This window comes from Hevea brasiliensis, chromosome 15 (assembly GCF_030052815.1).
Source record: "Hevea brasiliensis isolate MT/VB/25A 57/8 chromosome 15, ASM3005281v1, whole genome shotgun sequence".
In the NCBI taxonomy this organism is placed as follows: Eukaryota; Viridiplantae; Streptophyta; class Magnoliopsida; order Malpighiales; family Euphorbiaceae; genus Hevea; species Hevea brasiliensis.
This window is the reverse complement of record NC_079507.1, coordinates 67,676,749-67,693,757: the sequence shown is the minus strand read 5'-3', so window position 1 is coordinate 67,693,757 and position 17,009 is coordinate 67,676,749. Positions and strand designations below refer to the sequence as shown.

The window sequence follows — 17,009 nt, the reverse complement described above, 5'->3', positions numbered from 1 at the left end:
TGACTATATATTGTGTTTACAGGTCGGGTGAGTCGAAAACTCCCCGTTGGAAAGTCCATTTTATGGCCGTACTCTGTCCGTTTGTTTTATTGATATTGGGCCCAAATGGGCCTTAGAGTTGGGTTAATGAACAGTTAGACTTACTACGGGCCTCGGGGGCTTTAGGCTGGCCCAGGTCCTAGTGCCGGTCCGGCCCATAGGTTGGGTCGTGACAATATACAAAACTAACTTAATTGCATATAATATATATAATTTTATTGAAACTATGTAGTATATTTAAAATATATAAAAACATATGTATCAAGTCGGTTCTTTGGTTCGATTCTAATTTGGTTTGGTTTCGATCCGGTTTCGATTTAGTTCTTGATGAAAAATCAAAACCGAATCAAAATAATAAAATAACATCAGTTCAATTGGATTTGATTCCTATAATAACGATTCTTTTTCTGTTCTGATTTGGTTCGAATGACAAGGAACCGTGCACAACCCCAAGAAGAATGTTAAATAAATAATGCACAGAGATCTTGTAATCAGAATTCAGAAGTCTTGGATGTTCCCTTTTACAGTTGCACGCATTCATTAATATGGATACAATTTCCTTAACATTGTATCCTGATCTCACATTGGGATCAAATCAAGGAGGAAAAAAAAAAAATCAGAATAGCTTTTTTTTTCCTTGAATAGAGATCAATTCCAATGAGTTAGTGTTAATATTTTCTCTAATCTGAAATCCTTTACAGAACAAATAGACGCATGCATACCCAATGGTATGATAAATGTTTACTGTTAGAGCATGAATATACAGTTTACTAGTACAAGAACCTTGAAGTCACTAGTTAGATTGCTTCTTTGCATAATCGTGGGTCCAAATATGGTGGATCCAACTCTCACATTGGTACTGCCCATTTCAATCTGCGTCGATCACAAAGTGTTGTTCGTTAGAACCATAGTCTAATGATGCTCTAATCTTGCTGACTATTAGACTAGGCTTGGTGGGGTTCCAATTTTAATTCATTCCGGAAACACACAAGAAGAAAACTGCAACTCAAACTGACTGGAAGAATCAGAACATGTCTCCAAAGCAGAATACCTAGAACAAATAAAATGAAGAAAAGGGGAGAACCCCTGAAGAAGATGTACAATTATCATTACAAGAGACCCCTAAAAGGAATATGCATTTGCTTGTGACTATTAGAACCTCAGAAACTTGTAAAGTCCCTGACAGATCAAGGACATTGCTCTGAACACTTTCAAGGTATGTCACCAATATTTCTAAAATCACTCCCACATGAAGTCTAGGAATTTTGTTGCCAGTTTATGAACCCATTTCTTACTTCTTAGTGAAAATGTTACCCATCTTAGCAAGAGACGGGTTTCAACCTTCAAGAAATCAAAGATTTAGTTCAAATCAAGGTTCCACAATTCCGTTTTGAGAAATTATGGTATTTTGAAGATTAAGAAGATACAAGCTATGCTTGATGCTGTCACCATCAGGAATTTAATTGATATTTAACTACACAAGAAAGTAACCTCACCGCTTGCTCGAAATCACCAGACATGCCCATTGACAGATCACACTGGTCTTCTGCCACTCCAAGTGCCTTGCAAACCTCAAGTCTGCAGTTTAATAGTGTCTGGTGCATGAAAGTTAACAAAATGATACCTACAGATATTCCTTAACAGCCAAAAGCACAAAGAAAAAGAGGAACTACATATAAATTGATTATTTTTTGTACAAGAAAAGAGGTTTCCTATATCACATGGATATTAGAAAAATGATACAAAAGACCACATCTTTGATATTAGAAAAAGTAGGAGTAAAGCATTACCCCAAAGTTCTCAGGAGTTGATGTATAGTCTGGCATCCCAATTGTCATTAAGCCTGAAAATACCAAATTCGGGCAGCGCAATTTAATATGTTCTGCAAAGGCAGCACAACCTGAAGGATCGATTCCAGATTTTGCTGAAACAGTGTCACAAAATTAAATCAGTAGATCAGTCGAACAAATTAAACAAGTGGAAGTAGTCTTTTCTAAATTTTTCAAGAAAGAGGAGCCAAAAAGCGTCAATTAAAAGAAAAGAAAAAACCATTTTGCACACGTGACTATGTCAATAATCAAGATTCCAGACAGCTTGATATCTTAGTTACTTCAGAGTTTAAATCTAAATCTAAGAAATGTAGATACACGATAAATTGATTATAAAGCAACCATGGGGTTGGTACATGCCATTCTCTGATAAAGAGAGTTTTTCATCAGTTAATCCAACAATAGGGTGACAACAACAATTAAGCTGTTGTTTTGGCACTTGCAACAGAAACTGCCCAGGTTTGAATGAAGATGAGCACTTTGTTGACATCCGAATGATGTATTTTGGGGGCCAATTGATAAAGTGTCAAAAAGAGGATACAATATTTTGAGCAACTAAAATGCTACTGACATCATAGGTATCTAAACCATTAACGGAATTATCAGGAGTAGATAACGATTAATTAGTTTACCCACATGCTTCTTCACTGGTATTCACTTGAACAAAGACCTTCAAGGGGTTTCTCCCAAGGCTTGAAACTACTCGGTCAAGAACATTTGCGACCTGTAGAATACAAAGACATGTTAACATATTTTCTTGAGTGAATTTATTGAAACTACAAATTGCAGCTTAAGCTGTCTCAAAGAGAATATAAATGACCATACAACCAAATCAAAGAAGAATGTCCTAAAAAGTGTTACACAAGTACAATGAATAATGACCTGAAACAAAATAAAGGTCTCAAATATATGTTTCAGCAACACTTCAACAAGTTTTCAGCTAACCTCAGCCAATAACCTATTATTTAAGCTTCCTTTATATTAAGAAATTTAAGTAAAAGGCTCTTGTATTGCATCCCATGATTATATCAAATAAAGTGTTTTACCTTCTCATTGTCTACACCCTCAACCATGGCAAGATTTGGGACTCCAGCCGCACACAGAAATAAAACCTTTAAAATAGTGCAGCACATGTACCGGAAAAGAAGAAACCTTAGAACGAGACAATGCATCTGTAACATCATCATCATTCACATGAGCACCAAACAGATCTAAATCTCCCACAGCAATGACAGATGAATCTAATCAAACATGCACATCCTCTCTTCCCTTAATCCCAACCTATGGCTGAAAGAATTTCTAGTAAATTCAAAGCGCAAAGAAAACAGAAGACAAAGTGTCAATTCAATTTGCACATATCTTAGTCGGCCAATGGAATCAACTATAAGAGATGTTTTAAAGTTCATGTAGGAAAATACCAAATCAAGAAAAAACAAATGGGGAAAGAATATAAAGAAAGTGGTGCATGAAACCATGAACACCGTCAAATGGCATTAGCCTTTCATCAGTCAAATTTTGAAGCTTATGGAAAGTTGATCTGAAATTATGAATTAACTTTGCCAAGACAAAGCAGCTGCCCCAGTGACAAAACATGGATTATCAACTCATTCATAACCCCAAAGAAGAAGCGGGGAAAATCTAAAATTCAGCAACCAATAATGGAATTCAAACTAGTTCCAGCTTCCAGGAGAATTATATTTCACATACGAGCTTTGAAAAAAAAACAAAAAACATACATACACAAGATCGCCTATTCAATTTCTCTTCTTTAACAAATTAGGATTAAAAAAAAAAAGAGAAAAAGAAAATAAAGCAAAAATAACCGAGAAGAAAAAAAGTTACCCAGTAGAGTTTTAACTTTGTTGCTCTGCAAATGCCCAATAAAATGCCAATCTATATCCTCTGGCAGCTGCAGACAGGGGCGAGCATTCGGTTTGAACCGAATCGAACCGAACTGAATTAAATTATAAAAATTAAATTTTAAATTTTAGAAATCGAATCGAATTGAAATGGATGAAAAATCGAATCGAATAGAATCACTTTATTTCAGTTTGGTTCGATTTAAATCGATCGGTTTTATTTTTTATTGATTTTTTAATTTAGACTTGATTTTTAAGTTATTTGGTTTAATTTTGACTTTGATTTGAACCTAATAATTATTAATCAATGAAATTAAACAATTAATATATATATAATTAAATATAATTCATAAATTTTTCATAAAAATAAATCAATTCAAAAATCGATTTAGTTCGATTTGATTCGATTTGAATATATAAATTACTATTCGATTTGGTTCGGTTTAATCGATTTTTTCTCTTCAAAACCGAACCAAACCAAAATAACTAAAATTTTTATAATATAAAATCGAATCGAACCGATTGAATTTTAAAATCAAACCGATTGAATCGAATTGACTCGATTCGATTCTATTTTTCGATTTGAACCGAATTCTGCTCGGCCCTAGTTGTAAATACACAATACAATCATACAAATACAATATGAGATAAATACGAAATATCTACATTTATATAGGGGAATGTATAGAGAGACCTGGGGCGCTTAATCGACGATCTCTTGATCCTAGTTTTCGCTGAAGCAACGATGGCCAGCATCGTAGACTTGGCGGATTAGGGAAACGAGTTTGGTTTTAGACACGGCCACAACCCTTACCATTTCGGGTTGTGTTCCTGCCCGTTCCGCAGCTTGGCTGTTCCGGAACATGACCGACCAGAGAGCCGTGACAGCTGCGCCGTCAATGGCTGGAGTAGCCATTATTTCTTCACTTTTTTTTGTAAAAAGTGATTAGAATGGCAGCGGGTTTATGGGTACCAAATTCGATCTAATCATAATAAATTATGAGTTTAGATACTATGTAATTGATTTTACAAGGAATTTATATAATTGAGAATTAATTATTAGATATATTAAGAGTACTAAAAAATAGTATTCTCTATCACAAAAAAGTGAACTCTCCCTGTAAGTTTATCTTATATGATTGTGAGAGATGGTACATGTGCACCGGATGCACCTAATAATTTCCCATAATTGAGAGTTTTGGATTGAATTTAATTTGAATTGTATATGTTTAGTATCATTACCTGAATTAATTTATATAATTACTTAATTAAATATAAAATATATATTTTTTTATAATGGTATTTATAAATTTTTATATGTTATATTTTATATAAAATGAAATTTAAATATTTTGTAAAATTATTAAATTTTTAAAATATAAATTATTAATTAAATAATTTTTTTATGTAAAATATTAATTAAAATATATAAAATTAAACAGGTTTAATTTTTTTTAAATAATAATAATTGGGTTTGAGATGAATTCGAGTAGTTGAGAATAAATTTTAATCTGGTTTAGGACGGATTTAAATTTTAATAATATAAATCTAGTTCAGATTTGAGTAAGATAATTTTTACAGGTATTTTGCCCTTTGACATGAGGTGAGTTGAGAAAAAATGTGAGTATATAATTGAGTTCTGACAAATTTTTTTACTCACCTTATTATTATGAAAAATTATTAGAGATAACGTCACTTCACTCATATAAATATACAATTTATTTTTATAATTTATCAAAAATTTATATATATCTAAGAAATTACTAATTTGGGTTGAAATTGGATCGGATCTGACAGCTGATATCTCCGAAAACAGATGTTTGATATTATTCCGCGAGCGATATGCTTGTTTTCTTGGAGCATGTCTATGAACCAGGAAAATGATGATGCAACTTTTTCAACAAAAAGTTACGATTTCCTTTCGTAAAAATGACGTTCATCCATATTTGAATCAATCGTCATTGAGGAGAGGTTCTTCCGAAAGTACAACATTAATCATAACTTAAAAAGGGCAAAAAGAAAACGAAATAAAGCAATTGATCCTACAACTGTAAATCCAAGCCCAGGAAAGAAAGAAAAAGAAGAAAGGAATAAAAATATTCTTTTCCAAAAACAGAGGGAACAAAAAAAAAGTAAACTAATCCAGACTTCAGGACAGGCGAATATTGCAGCATTCTCTCTCTATCATGGACGTGGTTGTGGAACTTCTAGACCGGTAGCACTAATTCCAGCCTGTGCAGAAGCAGTTGGTTTAGGGCTGCGTTTAAATTTAGTCCAAGTGTAGATCTCAAGAACTGTGACAATGGCCCCAAGAGATATAAGGATTCCAATGTAAGCCTGTCTCCAAGTATCGTTTGGCTTCAAGATATTAATTCCATGAAATATGTTTATTGAGATCACAGCAAGCAGTGCATAACCCAGAAAATGATGGTACATATTCCAGAATTTCCTGTACTCGTCATCCTCCTCCGGTTTTAAACGTAACGCCAACATCTGCAATATCAATCGACATGATTTTAATTTTTATTGGGGGCAGATGCTTATTTCAGATCTCCAGGTATTGGAGACGATGATGAGAGAGTAGCTTACTTGTAACGTTGTAAATGTGAAAATGAAAATGGAATAAAGGCGGTGGGTTTTAAAGATATAGAATTTGGAAAGATTTCCAAGAACCAATCCAAGTATCCACCCAGAAGTTCCAAGAATGTAGCCAATAATTTGACAGGAGACATGAAGAGGAATCCGCCAGTCATGAAAATTTTCCAATGGATATTTGAAATATCTCGCTATAATCACACCAGATGGAAGCAATGTTCCCCATCCCACAATGTTTAAGATGCCATGCACCTGCGCCAAACAAGAAATATAAAAAAATAATTTTTTTTAAAATAAAAATAAATTAACCAAATTATAGAGCCATATAGCTTCTTACTGTTCGCAAGTAATTTTCATGCTCGCCAACATGATGAGCCTCATCTCTAGCCCACAAATTTATAGTCTCTGTACTATCAACGTTCTGCAGGGTTTTGGCATGCATCTTAGGCTCCGTGCCTTCTGCCTCATCTCCAATTTGCCAGACATGGTTCAACTTTGAAATATTGTATGCAGCAGGTGGAAGAATCACTCTAGCCTGTATTGCGAAGTAGTCTAATTCATTTATAATTTCCATTGACATGTTATGAAACCCCACTTCATTCTGCACTTTTTCATCCATTTTTTCAGGTTTCAGCTTGCAACCCATCTTGGTATCGCTTGTGATATTGTAGGTAGTGATGAATGTTGATCCATCTGAGTTCCAAATACCTATCATTGCCCTGGTTCCAACCATCTGTGGCATCTCGCCTGGATTGACCCCCCAGGCTAGCCATCCAAATCCTGTATGTAGTCTCGTGCCGAAGAGAATTTCTATCTGCTGCTCATTGTTGATTCGCCAGGCAAATTCAGCCTCAAGAGTGGTTAATTTCTTGCAGTATGTAAAGTTCTTTCTCTGGCTTACATTTAAGAAAGGCTCACTACAAGGAGTGAAATGGGCACTGATTGAGAGAAGGAAGAATGAGGCTAAGATCATGAACATCACAAACATGGTGGGGGAAGACATTTTTTGGGTGTGCAATTGCTTGCTGAATTAATCAATGTATGCTATATATATATATATATGGTAGTAGCTTACAGCTTTTGTTTGGGCTACAGAAGGTTAGCAACTTTAAGATGTAATGACTTTATTCTGTAGTAACTGCTTAAAAAGAATTATCCAGACTTAAATAATGGATAAAATCCTATTCACTTCTCTCTCTCTCTCTCTCTCAGCAGCTATATCTTGAGCCACTTTCTTCAAGTGTAAGAATAGAAACTTACATCACTTTTTAAGAGGTATGATGGTGGAAGAAGCACGAGGAGGAAAAGGAAAATGCTTACACATGGTCTTGCTCTTATTTTGATGGCTTTTCCAATACTCTTAAACTCGGCAATTAAGCTAATTTGATCGCCAATTAATGAACATTGTTGATTGATTAATTTAACATCTTGAATTTGATTTTCTTTGTCAGTATTCATGAGATAATTCTTCAATGTACAATTTAAGTACAGAGATGTGTAATTAGACGTGCGCAAGTAATAGATTAGTTTTTGCAAATTTGAAAACTATGGGATTCAATTTTGGAAAATTTATTATTTGGTTTTTTAATTTTGACTGATATTATAATTTAGTACATATATTTTAAAAATTAAACGATTTAATCTCTCACTTATACTTCAATCAAAATTTGAAGTCCTTTTATCTAATATTCACGGTAGTTTAAGTCAAAAAATAAATATAACCTATAATCAATTAAGGAAAATTTACTTTTTGGTCTCTAAGATTTGATGGATATTATAATTTAGTCTCTATATTTTAGAAATTTAACGATTTTGCCTTTCACTTATATTTCTCTTCAATTAAAATTAATTATTATCAAATAAATTAATTCTTTTTGTTTTATAAAAAGAATTCAAGAAAATTTTTTTATAAGAATAAAGTTAATAAGAAAAAAATAAATTCTAATAATTTCAATAATTATCAAATATAGAGATCAAATAGTTCAATTTCCAAAATACAGAGAGTTGTAGTATCAATCAAATTTTGAGACCAAATACTAAATTTTTTTAATTAAATAAAGGATATATTTATCTTTTTACTTAAACTAACAGCAATATTAAACGGAAGAATCTCTAATTAATTTTGACGGAAGTATAAATAGGAGACTAAATAGTTTAATTTCTAAATATAAAGATCGAATCATAATATCAATAAAAATTTAAGGATCAAATAATAAATTACTTTACAATTTTTATTTTTCTGATAATATAGACCAACAAGGATAGGGATTACAAGCAATTATTATTTTAATAATTAATTATAATTGGATTAAACCTGAAATTTCATAATTTTCAAGATAACTCTAAGCTAAAATTTATTGATGCACATAATTATTTTTATGAGGTATTTATGTACAGGAATGCAGTATTTATGCTGGATCTGCCTTAATAGTTATTTTATTTTTATTTTTTTAATAATTCGTTATTTAAAAAAAAAAAAAGGTTTCAATCAAGTAGAAGATTCTTAATTAAGACATAAAGAAAGCCTAGTCTACTTTGGTTTAATATAGTTTAATTAATTCCAAATACCATAAATCAAACAACACTGCACAACATCAAATCACTCTATAAAATTATAAGTGTTGTTCAAGATAAGTCGTGTTTAGCGTGATTTCCCCCTTTTTTTTCTCCTCTTTACTCAACCAGCTAAGAAATGCTCTTTAATATTTGCTTTAATAACATTTAAAAATGCATATACTAAGAAAAAGAAAGAAAAAGAGATTCTATTATTTCTTTTCTTTGGTTTGTGTTTTTGAATTTACCCTTTCTTTTATTCTCCTCAGCTTTGATATGTATCGAGGCTGAGGGGAAAGATAAAGTCAAAATTTTAAATATAAACTTGATAGTAAGTATACAAATTTGCTATCCTATACAAAAAATAAAATAAAATGATAAGTATCAAGTTTTGTATTAATTTCAAAATAATGAGATTACATTCTTCATTGATAATTTTTTTTAAAATAGAAAAACTAATTTTTCAATGTTTTAAGTACATTATGTGAAGGCTTGATTCAATATGAAATTTTGGAGTTGAAGTTAGTTTTTAGTACAGTTTAATTAGTTTTAATTTGGGATCATTTGATGAAAATTTAAGTGTTAAACTAATAATTCTGAGAGTATTTATAGCTTTATTTAGAGATATTATGTGCTTTCGAAGTGCAAGCTCCCTCTCACTTATGGAATTCACCATTTCTTAGTTTTAAAAAATAACTGTAATTATATGTATATATATTATGAGCACTTTATTTTAATAATATAGATATATATTATATATATTTTTTTTTCATTTTGATAGGAGATTCAAATTTTTTTTTTTAAATAGATGCGATTGAAAAAAATTATTTTTTATTATAATTTTTTTATAATTAAAATATGTTGAATTTAATTTTAATTTTTTTAATATTTTAAATTATAATTATCAAATATAAATCAAAGTTTTGGTTTTACTCCTAAACATGGTGAATCCTACACCCATGTCCACTGGGTCAGAGTCAATAGCAACTCTTGAAAAATGGCCCAATGCAAGATGGCTTTCCCAGTGTCAAGGGGAAGGGGGAGGGGAGAGTTTGACTTGTGTTCTTAATTTAATATTATGTAATTGCTCTAAAATTTTTATCACATTGTCCAATTCTATTATAAAACAAACATAATAATCAGTAGTGGTCTCAGAAGAGGGAAACTGCCAATGTCTGCATTAGACTAAGCATATATGTGGAGGAAGAAGCACAGATGTTTCATCTGCACTATCAATCCTTAATTTATACGTGGTTTTATTATTTATCTTTTGTGTACTATTTTATTGAAGAAAGAATTGAATATTTCTATACGATTGCATTTTTAATTGATCCATATGCTGTTGAATATGGACTACCCAACTAAGTGGAAAAACACATGCCAAAGCAATATCCAAAATTCTCTATAAAGGCTTCACCCCTCCTGCCTGTCTTCTCCACCCACAAGTTCACAAGCTCAGCTCTTATTTCATTAATTCACTCATTCACTCATTTCCATCCAAGAACCAAGAACCATTATCCAAGTTCTCTCTGCCTCTTTCACACACGGGAAATGAAGTTACCAAAGGTTTTCTTGATTCTTGTATTTGTCATGGCTCTAGTCCTCAGCGTTGCTGCTCTACCATTATTCAAAGAAGAGAAAGAACACCGAGAAGATGATGATATGGATTATGAATTGACCGAACAATCTGATGAAACAACTGAATTTAGTTCTGAATATGGATTCGGTCGCATTCTTTCTCAAAAGAAAATAAGAGAAGCTCGTCGTATGACATGTAACAAGCTCCCTACGATTTGCCATGCCAAGGGAAGTCCAGGGCCCTACTGCTGCAAGAGGAAGTGTGTAAATGTTTTGACTGATCGCTTTAATTGTGGAGCCTGTGGGAAGAAATGCAAATACAATCAGATATGCTGCAATGGCAAATGTGTAAACCCTTCCTTCAATAGGAGACACTGTGGGAGTTGCAACAATAGGTGTAAAAATGGAGGCTTCTGTGCTTTTGGTCTTTGCAACTACGCATAGAAATTTTCAAATAAAAAAGAAGAAATTAAGAGATTTGTCTGTTTTTTTATTCAGATTTGAATTTGTAAAAGAACAAAATAATCAAGATTTCTTCCATTAATTTCATTTTCTAATGTTAGGCCTGCTTCTGACAATATCCTTTTTTTCAAAACTCTATTGATTTATGGCATCAGTATTAACATGAGTTCTTCCATTTTTTAATGTCATCACCTAAGCTGATTATTCTTTTATGAAGATAGAGGATCAATTGAGAATACAATAAATTAACATTTTTGTATAAATTTTGTTGCAAACTTGCACAATTTCTGCCATCCATAATCGGTATTTACAATATGAAACTTTCACTTTCAAGTGTACTAAAGAAAAAACAATACTGAATCTTTCTTACTATAAGAAATTATTGCCTAGTTCCAATATATATATATATTTTGCCTATAAAAGCTCTTTCATGAAATATAGGCCATACATAGCCTAGTTCGGGTTTCCGAATTGATTAAAATTAGACTGAAATTAGGCTCAAATTTGTTAAATCATATTGAAATCGGACTTGATTGATGATAACAATTCAGTCTGATTCAAAATCAAAACTATAATTTTCAAATAAAAAAAACTTTGATTTGAATAAATTGAATAAACCAAACTGAAATTGAATTAAAAATGATATTAAAATTAAGTGATACCCTTCGATTCAATTCCAAATTTGCAAACCTTTGAATTAAAACCATCGATTCAATTAAAATTCTGGCACAAAATCAAACCGTCCAATATAGGCACAATTTAGTGTGAACTTCATATGTCAATCTCACTGTTTTATATTTAATGATATAGCACCTTCCCTAAATAATAATTTCACCTTTATAAAACAAATTATATGTATTTATATTTCAAGAGAAAATAATAAAAAAATTACCCACTCACTTTTATCTGTCACTTTTTAGAAGTTGTTTTGTCTAAAATTTATAAGAAGATTAAATAGCATTAATTAATTTTTTCCAATTTTGCAATTATCTCTACTAAGAACAATAATTATTTCTATAATTTTCTATAACCCATCTTATTACTTTTAATTTCTCTCCATCCATTAATTAGGTGAGAAAAGTAATTTAATCAAATTATTAACAATATTATTATAATTTGAGTGATTTAATTATTTTTTAAAATTATCATAAAAAACCTTAAATGACAAATGAACATGTGTAATAAATATAACTATTAGTTAGTTCCATCACAACTTAAAATTCAGCAAATCTCCCATAATGCTCAACCCAATTGGCAAATAATCCAAGTTCATTAGACAAATGTTGGAGTGGTGCCCTCTAATTGGTCACATGCAAACCATGGAGAAAAAAAAAAAAAAAAGAATTCCATCACATTCTATATTATAGTTAACGAGTAATAAAATAATACATTAAAGTAAGGAATTATTTCATCGCATGGACTAATATAATAGCATAATTATTATTGTTGCTATTAAAAAATTGTGAAGAGACTGTCATTTTATTCACATTCTCTAATTTTAGAAACGTGTTCTTAAACTATAATGTTAACGCGTCCATTATTATTAAAGTTTTCACTTGAAGAGAAGACGCAGGATGTTAAAATTAACTAGCAGGACTGTTCCATCCACTAATATTTTCACAATGTGGAGATATTTTAATTAGTTCATTGACACTTTTTGACCTCTTATTTTAATATACATGGTTTTATAATTTCTCTCTTTTTGCCCACCATTATTCCATCTCGATCACTATTTTATTGAAGAATGAATGAATGTTTCTGCTTTTGCATTTTTAATTGTTCGTTTGCTGTTGAATATGGACTACCCAACTAAGTGGAAGAACACATATGCAAAGCAATATCCGAAATTCTCTTTAAAGACTTCACCCCTCTTCCCTGTCTTCTCCACCCACAAGTTCAAAATCTCAGCTTTTATTTCTTTCGTTCGCTCATTTCCATCGAAGAACCAAGATCCAAGCTTTCTCTGACTCTCTCACACTCGGAAAATGAAGTACTTTAGGGTTTTCTTGATTCTTGTTGTTGTCATGACTCTAGTCCTTAGTATTGCTGCATTACCACTCAAAGAAGAGATAGAACACCAAGAAGATGATGATATCATTGATATGGAATTGAACGAACAGTCTGATGAAACAACCAAGTTTAGTTCTGAACATGGATTTGGTCGCATTCTTACTCAAAAGAAAAGAAAAGCTCGTCAAATGACGTGCAACAAGTTCCCTCGGATTTGCCATGCCAAGGGAAGTCCAGGGCCTTACTGCTGCAAGAAGAAGTGTGTAAATGTTTTGACTGATCGCTTTAACTGTGGAGCCTGTGGGAAGAAATGCAAATACAATCAGATATGCTGCAATGGCAAATGTGTAAACCCTTCCTTCAATAGGAGACACTGTGGAGTTTGCAACAATAGGTGCAAAAATCGAGGCTTTTGTGCTTTTGGCCTTTGCAATTATGCGTAGAATTTTACCAGTAAAAAAGAAGAAAAAAATCAAGTAATTTGTCTATTCTTTATTCAGATTTGAGTTTCTATAACAACAAAATAATGAAGGCATTTGAACCCACATTTCTCACTTTATGAATTATTGCTTAGTATTAGAGTATGCTATCAATATTCCACATAATTTGGTGTGGGATCCTTGTATTTGGGGATATCTCATTTGAAGCAATAATTTCACTTTTATAATATATAGATAGATAATTATCAATAATTCCTATAGTACATATATATATATATATATATATTTATGATATTTTTATATATTTCATTTTTTTTTTTTTTAGTTTTTCATGGCAGATTTAATTCTACCCGAAGGTTATGCCTCACGCCCTCGACGAACCTGAGAGATTGGTTTTGCTATAAAATGAAAATTCAAGGTTGCATTAATTCATCCAAATTCGAGCCCTATTTGAAAATTAAGCGGGCCAGAAAATATAAGCCCATCCCAACACTTATGACCTAGCTAAAAGGTAGACAGTAGCCTTTGATTTTTTAGGTCAACCCATGCTTACCTCCTAATCACAACATATAATGACATAATTTGCTAACATTTTACGTTATAATTAACCTATACTCCTAAATCTTAACATCCTCATTCATTGAATTTTATTGTTCCCCCCTTTCTCTGAGTTAGAAGTAGTTGAATTATTTATAAATTAAGTATTATGAATATTATTTTAAATAACCTCACTAAAGGCATATAAATAAATTAAGTTACACTATTTTTAATTGCATGAAGTATTAATAAGTTTGAATATTTATTTAAAAATGATAAATAAAAAATAATTTGACTGATTAATAATTAAAATTATTTGAGTCAAATATTCAATCGGGAGATTTGTAACACAGTCGAACACTTCAAGTCTTGAAGTAGCAGTTTCATTGAATTTCAATTAAACTAATTAAAGCTTACGAGAAAGAATTGTTGGCTTTATAGAACTCAGCATGTGAGATCGATTCACCACATGCATTTACGTCGAAAAGGGCACCATCTATGCATGTTCTCCGATTTAAATTTTGCAAATTGCAATGCTAAATTTCTTTTCTTGCACACCGTTTTATAGTATTTCTAACAAAAAATTGTGCACAGCAAAACTTAACAATTGGTATCAACACATATACTTTACTTAAATTTCTCTGTAGTAACATTACATATCAGATAAAATCCTTGAGGATTAACTGTGTATGAGTCATAAATTGTAATTGTGTAATTAAAATCATTTGAGAACCACTATTCAAGTGTGGTTTTCTTATTGTACGTAATTAAGATTAATAGATGACGCGAACCTCTCATAAGATATGATCAGCTAAATGGACCGTCGATCATATCTTAATCATCATGCATATTGACACATGCCATAGAGGCAATATTCTCCTTTCTCGCAACGGTGGTTGCATCTCCCGCAATGTCTCTTGTCGTAAGATAGGTATACACACTGCCCTCTGCAACAGCTTGTTGAGAAATGACACTTGTTCTTGCAGGCACCACAGTTATTGTCATCTGTGGACAAGTCTATGCACTTGTTGTTGCAGCAAGTCTGGTTTTTATCTCCCAAAACGTTACATATTTCGTTGTCCTTGTGGCAGTGGTCAGCTGCTCGAGGGTTTTTCTCTTCGGAAAGAAAGCGGCTTAGCCTTTTGGAAGGCATTATTAGCTTCAGTTCTTCAGGCCCTTTTGACAATGTGGTTGAAGCTTCATCGATGCTGCGAGGAAGAAGTGGTTTCTCTTCGAATTCGCCAATGCTTCTGACGTTTAGAGTGATGGTTATAGCCATTGTTATGGCTATGAAGAAGATTATCTTCGTTAGCTCCATGAGTATATGAGTATAAAATCTCTGGAAGAGAGAGAAAGAGGGGTGGGGAGAGAGAGAGAGAGGAGGAGGAGGAGGTGTTGGTGGGGTTGGATGCTTAGGAGAGGGTATTGGGGGATGAGGTGGTAGCAGTTTGGGTTTATAGTGAGAATATAGCGAAGGGTTGACGCGGGAAAAGTGGTGAAGGTTGCTGCTTTTTTCTTTTGCGCTGTGCTAAGAAGAGTGTGGTTTAATTTTGTAGTTTAGCCGTTAAACATTTTGCTTTTGCACTCGTTTCCTATACTTTCTCATTCACATTTGGCCTGCCCTTGCTCACGAAAGCAAATTCCTGCCTACAGTCCCAAAGGAATTAATGAACAATTAATTCTTTTAGTTGATCAAGTTATTTGAAATTACATAAATATGATCGAATATATATATATATATATATATATATATTAACATATTGATAATGTTTTTTATTAATTTTTATTTATACGATAAAAAATTTTTCTTATTTAAATTTGATTTATCATGAACTCAAAATATAAGATGTATAATAAAATCTATTTATTAAATATATAAATTCTATATAATTATATTTTAAATTTATGATAGACTCAATTTAAGTAAGAATTTTCTTACAATAAAATGCTTCTATATGTATGTGGATATGAAAATTATAATAATCTCGTGTAATTATACCAATGGTGATTTGTATATCATATTAAATCCTAAGACTAAAAACAAAGGGCAAGTACGACTTTACATTAGAGAATAATTTGTAGGGCACCACGCAAGTCCAAGATGTCCAAAGCGGCTGGCCTGAAGAAATATCGCCATGCCCATGCTGTTAGGGGAAGCAAAGTAGGGGTGGCAATTGGCAATTAAGAAATCCAGCCTCACATATAGACCCAAAAAAGACTCCGTCAACATCTTGATAAGCTGCCTGATTTATGTATCATTACTTCAGCTCAAAGCTGGGTCTTTGTACATTTCATCCCTAAATTTTATTGCTCAAAAATAAATGCAAGTCTTTCAAGAATTAACATCACACGGTACCGCGTGATAAAAAAAAAATATATTTTCACACTTTATTCTTTATTTATTGAATAAAATTTTAATTTTATAATCATTATATTTATAAGAAAAACAGTTTTTTATTGTTTCACAATTTTCATGAGTGTATATATATTTAATTTAATTAAATATTAATTATTCAAATCCCAATACTTACTATATGAAATTAATTATATATCAATTTAAAAAAAAAAGACTGAGAAAATTAATAAATAAAGTAGTTGCTTTAAGAATGATTCCTTCTCTTAATTAAGACTTAAATTTGAAACCACTATAATTCAGCCATTACTAATAACTAAATTTTGAGCGATTTTCATTAGAAAGTAACATATTGTGGTCAACCATGCAACGTGCATGTATGCTGACAATCGCACAAATTAACAAAATATATCACAAAATATTTAATTTTTAGTGTTTAGGCTTGGCTTAATTGCTCTAATTTATGTCTATTAATTATGTGAATTCAAGATTTTAGCACCTTGAATCACTCATATACAGTGTTTATAAGACGTTTCTTGTGGTGTGAATTTGTGCTAAATACTATTATAGATGAATTTCTCGTGATATTAAATAAAATAAAATTAGAAGACGTGCAGGCTCAACAATGACTGGGCCAATTAAAGTAGGCCGAGAATAATGGTTGGTTAAGCAGGATATAAGCCCATATTGAAGATGTAGATACATACTGGGCCATATTATTATCAAGGTAGACGGAAAACCAAATCAAGCTAGG

At 31.7% G+C, this 17,009-nt stretch overlaps 5 protein-coding genes across 5 annotated transcripts; 2 read left to right on the top strand and 3 right to left on the bottom strand.

Annotated features, from left to right (window-relative positions):
* Positions 1 to 773: 773 nt before the first annotated feature.
* Positions 774 to 4,643, bottom strand: LOC110645854 (uncharacterized). Its single transcript, XM_058136934.1, is given in 7 exon segments — positions 774 to 912; positions 1,536 to 1,634; positions 1,830 to 1,963; positions 2,505 to 2,592; positions 2,915 to 2,955; positions 3,711 to 3,777; positions 4,422 to 4,643. Coding segments are annotated over 7 exon segments (777 nt in total). The 3' UTR covers positions 774 to 786.
* Positions 4,644 to 5,566: 923 nt separating this feature from the next.
* Positions 5,567 to 7,335, bottom strand: LOC110645865 (cytochrome b561 and DOMON domain-containing protein At3g25290-like). Its single transcript, XM_021799131.2, has 3 exons — positions 6,660 to 7,335; positions 6,317 to 6,574; positions 5,567 to 6,220 (listed from the first exon to the last, which is right to left on the bottom strand). The coding sequence occupies exons 1-3, from the start codon at positions 7,323 to 7,325 to the stop codon at positions 5,912 to 5,914; spliced, it is 1,233 nt and encodes a 410-aa protein (XP_021654823.2). The 5' UTR covers positions 7,326 to 7,335; the 3' UTR covers positions 5,567 to 5,911.
* Positions 7,336 to 10,426: 3,091 nt separating this feature from the next.
* LOC110645853 (stigma-specific STIG1-like protein 1) lies at positions 10,427 to 10,897 on the top strand. Its single transcript, XM_021799120.2, has one exon. It carries the CDS (start codon positions 10,427 to 10,429, stop codon positions 10,895 to 10,897), a length of 471 nt encoding a protein of 156 aa, XP_021654812.2.
* Positions 10,898 to 12,900: 2,003 nt separating this feature from the next.
* Positions 12,901 to 13,368, top strand: LOC110645851 (stigma-specific STIG1-like protein 3). Its single transcript, XM_021799117.2, has one exon. The coding sequence runs from the start codon at positions 12,901 to 12,903 to the stop codon at positions 13,366 to 13,368; it is 468 nt and encodes a 155-aa protein (XP_021654809.2).
* A 1,329-nt stretch (positions 13,369 to 14,697) lies between these two features.
* LOC110645850 (stigma-specific STIG1-like protein 1) lies at positions 14,698 to 15,220 on the bottom strand. The gene has a single exon (XM_021799116.2). The coding sequence runs from the start codon at positions 15,218 to 15,220 to the stop codon at positions 14,744 to 14,746; it is 477 nt and encodes a 158-aa protein (XP_021654808.2). The 3' UTR covers positions 14,698 to 14,743.
* Between the last annotated feature and the right edge of the window lie 1,789 nt (positions 15,221 to 17,009).

Bases quoted from the DNA above. Each gene is read 5' to 3' on its own strand.
- LOC110645865 (XM_021799131.2), bottom strand. From the start codon at position 7,325: ATGTCTTCCCCCACCATGTTTGTGATGTTCATGATCTTAGCCTCATTC. The intron at 6,575-6,659 runs GTAAGAAGCTAT...TGTTTGGCGCAG, and splicing joins ATGAAAATTACTTGCGAACA to GTGCATGGCATCTTAAACAT. The intron at 6,221-6,316 runs GTAAGCTACTCT...TTGATATTGCAG, and splicing joins TCACATTTACAACGTTACAA to ATGTTGGCGTTACGTTTAAA.
- LOC110645853 (XM_021799120.2), top strand. From the start codon at position 10,427: ATGAAGTTACCAAAGGTTTTCTTGATTCTTGTATTTGTCATGGCTCTA.
- LOC110645851 (XM_021799117.2), top strand. From the start codon at position 12,901: ATGAAGTACTTTAGGGTTTTCTTGATTCTTGTTGTTGTCATGACTCTA.
- LOC110645850 (XM_021799116.2), bottom strand. From the start codon at position 15,220: ATGGAGCTAACGAAGATAATCTTCTTCATAGCCATAACAATGGCTATA.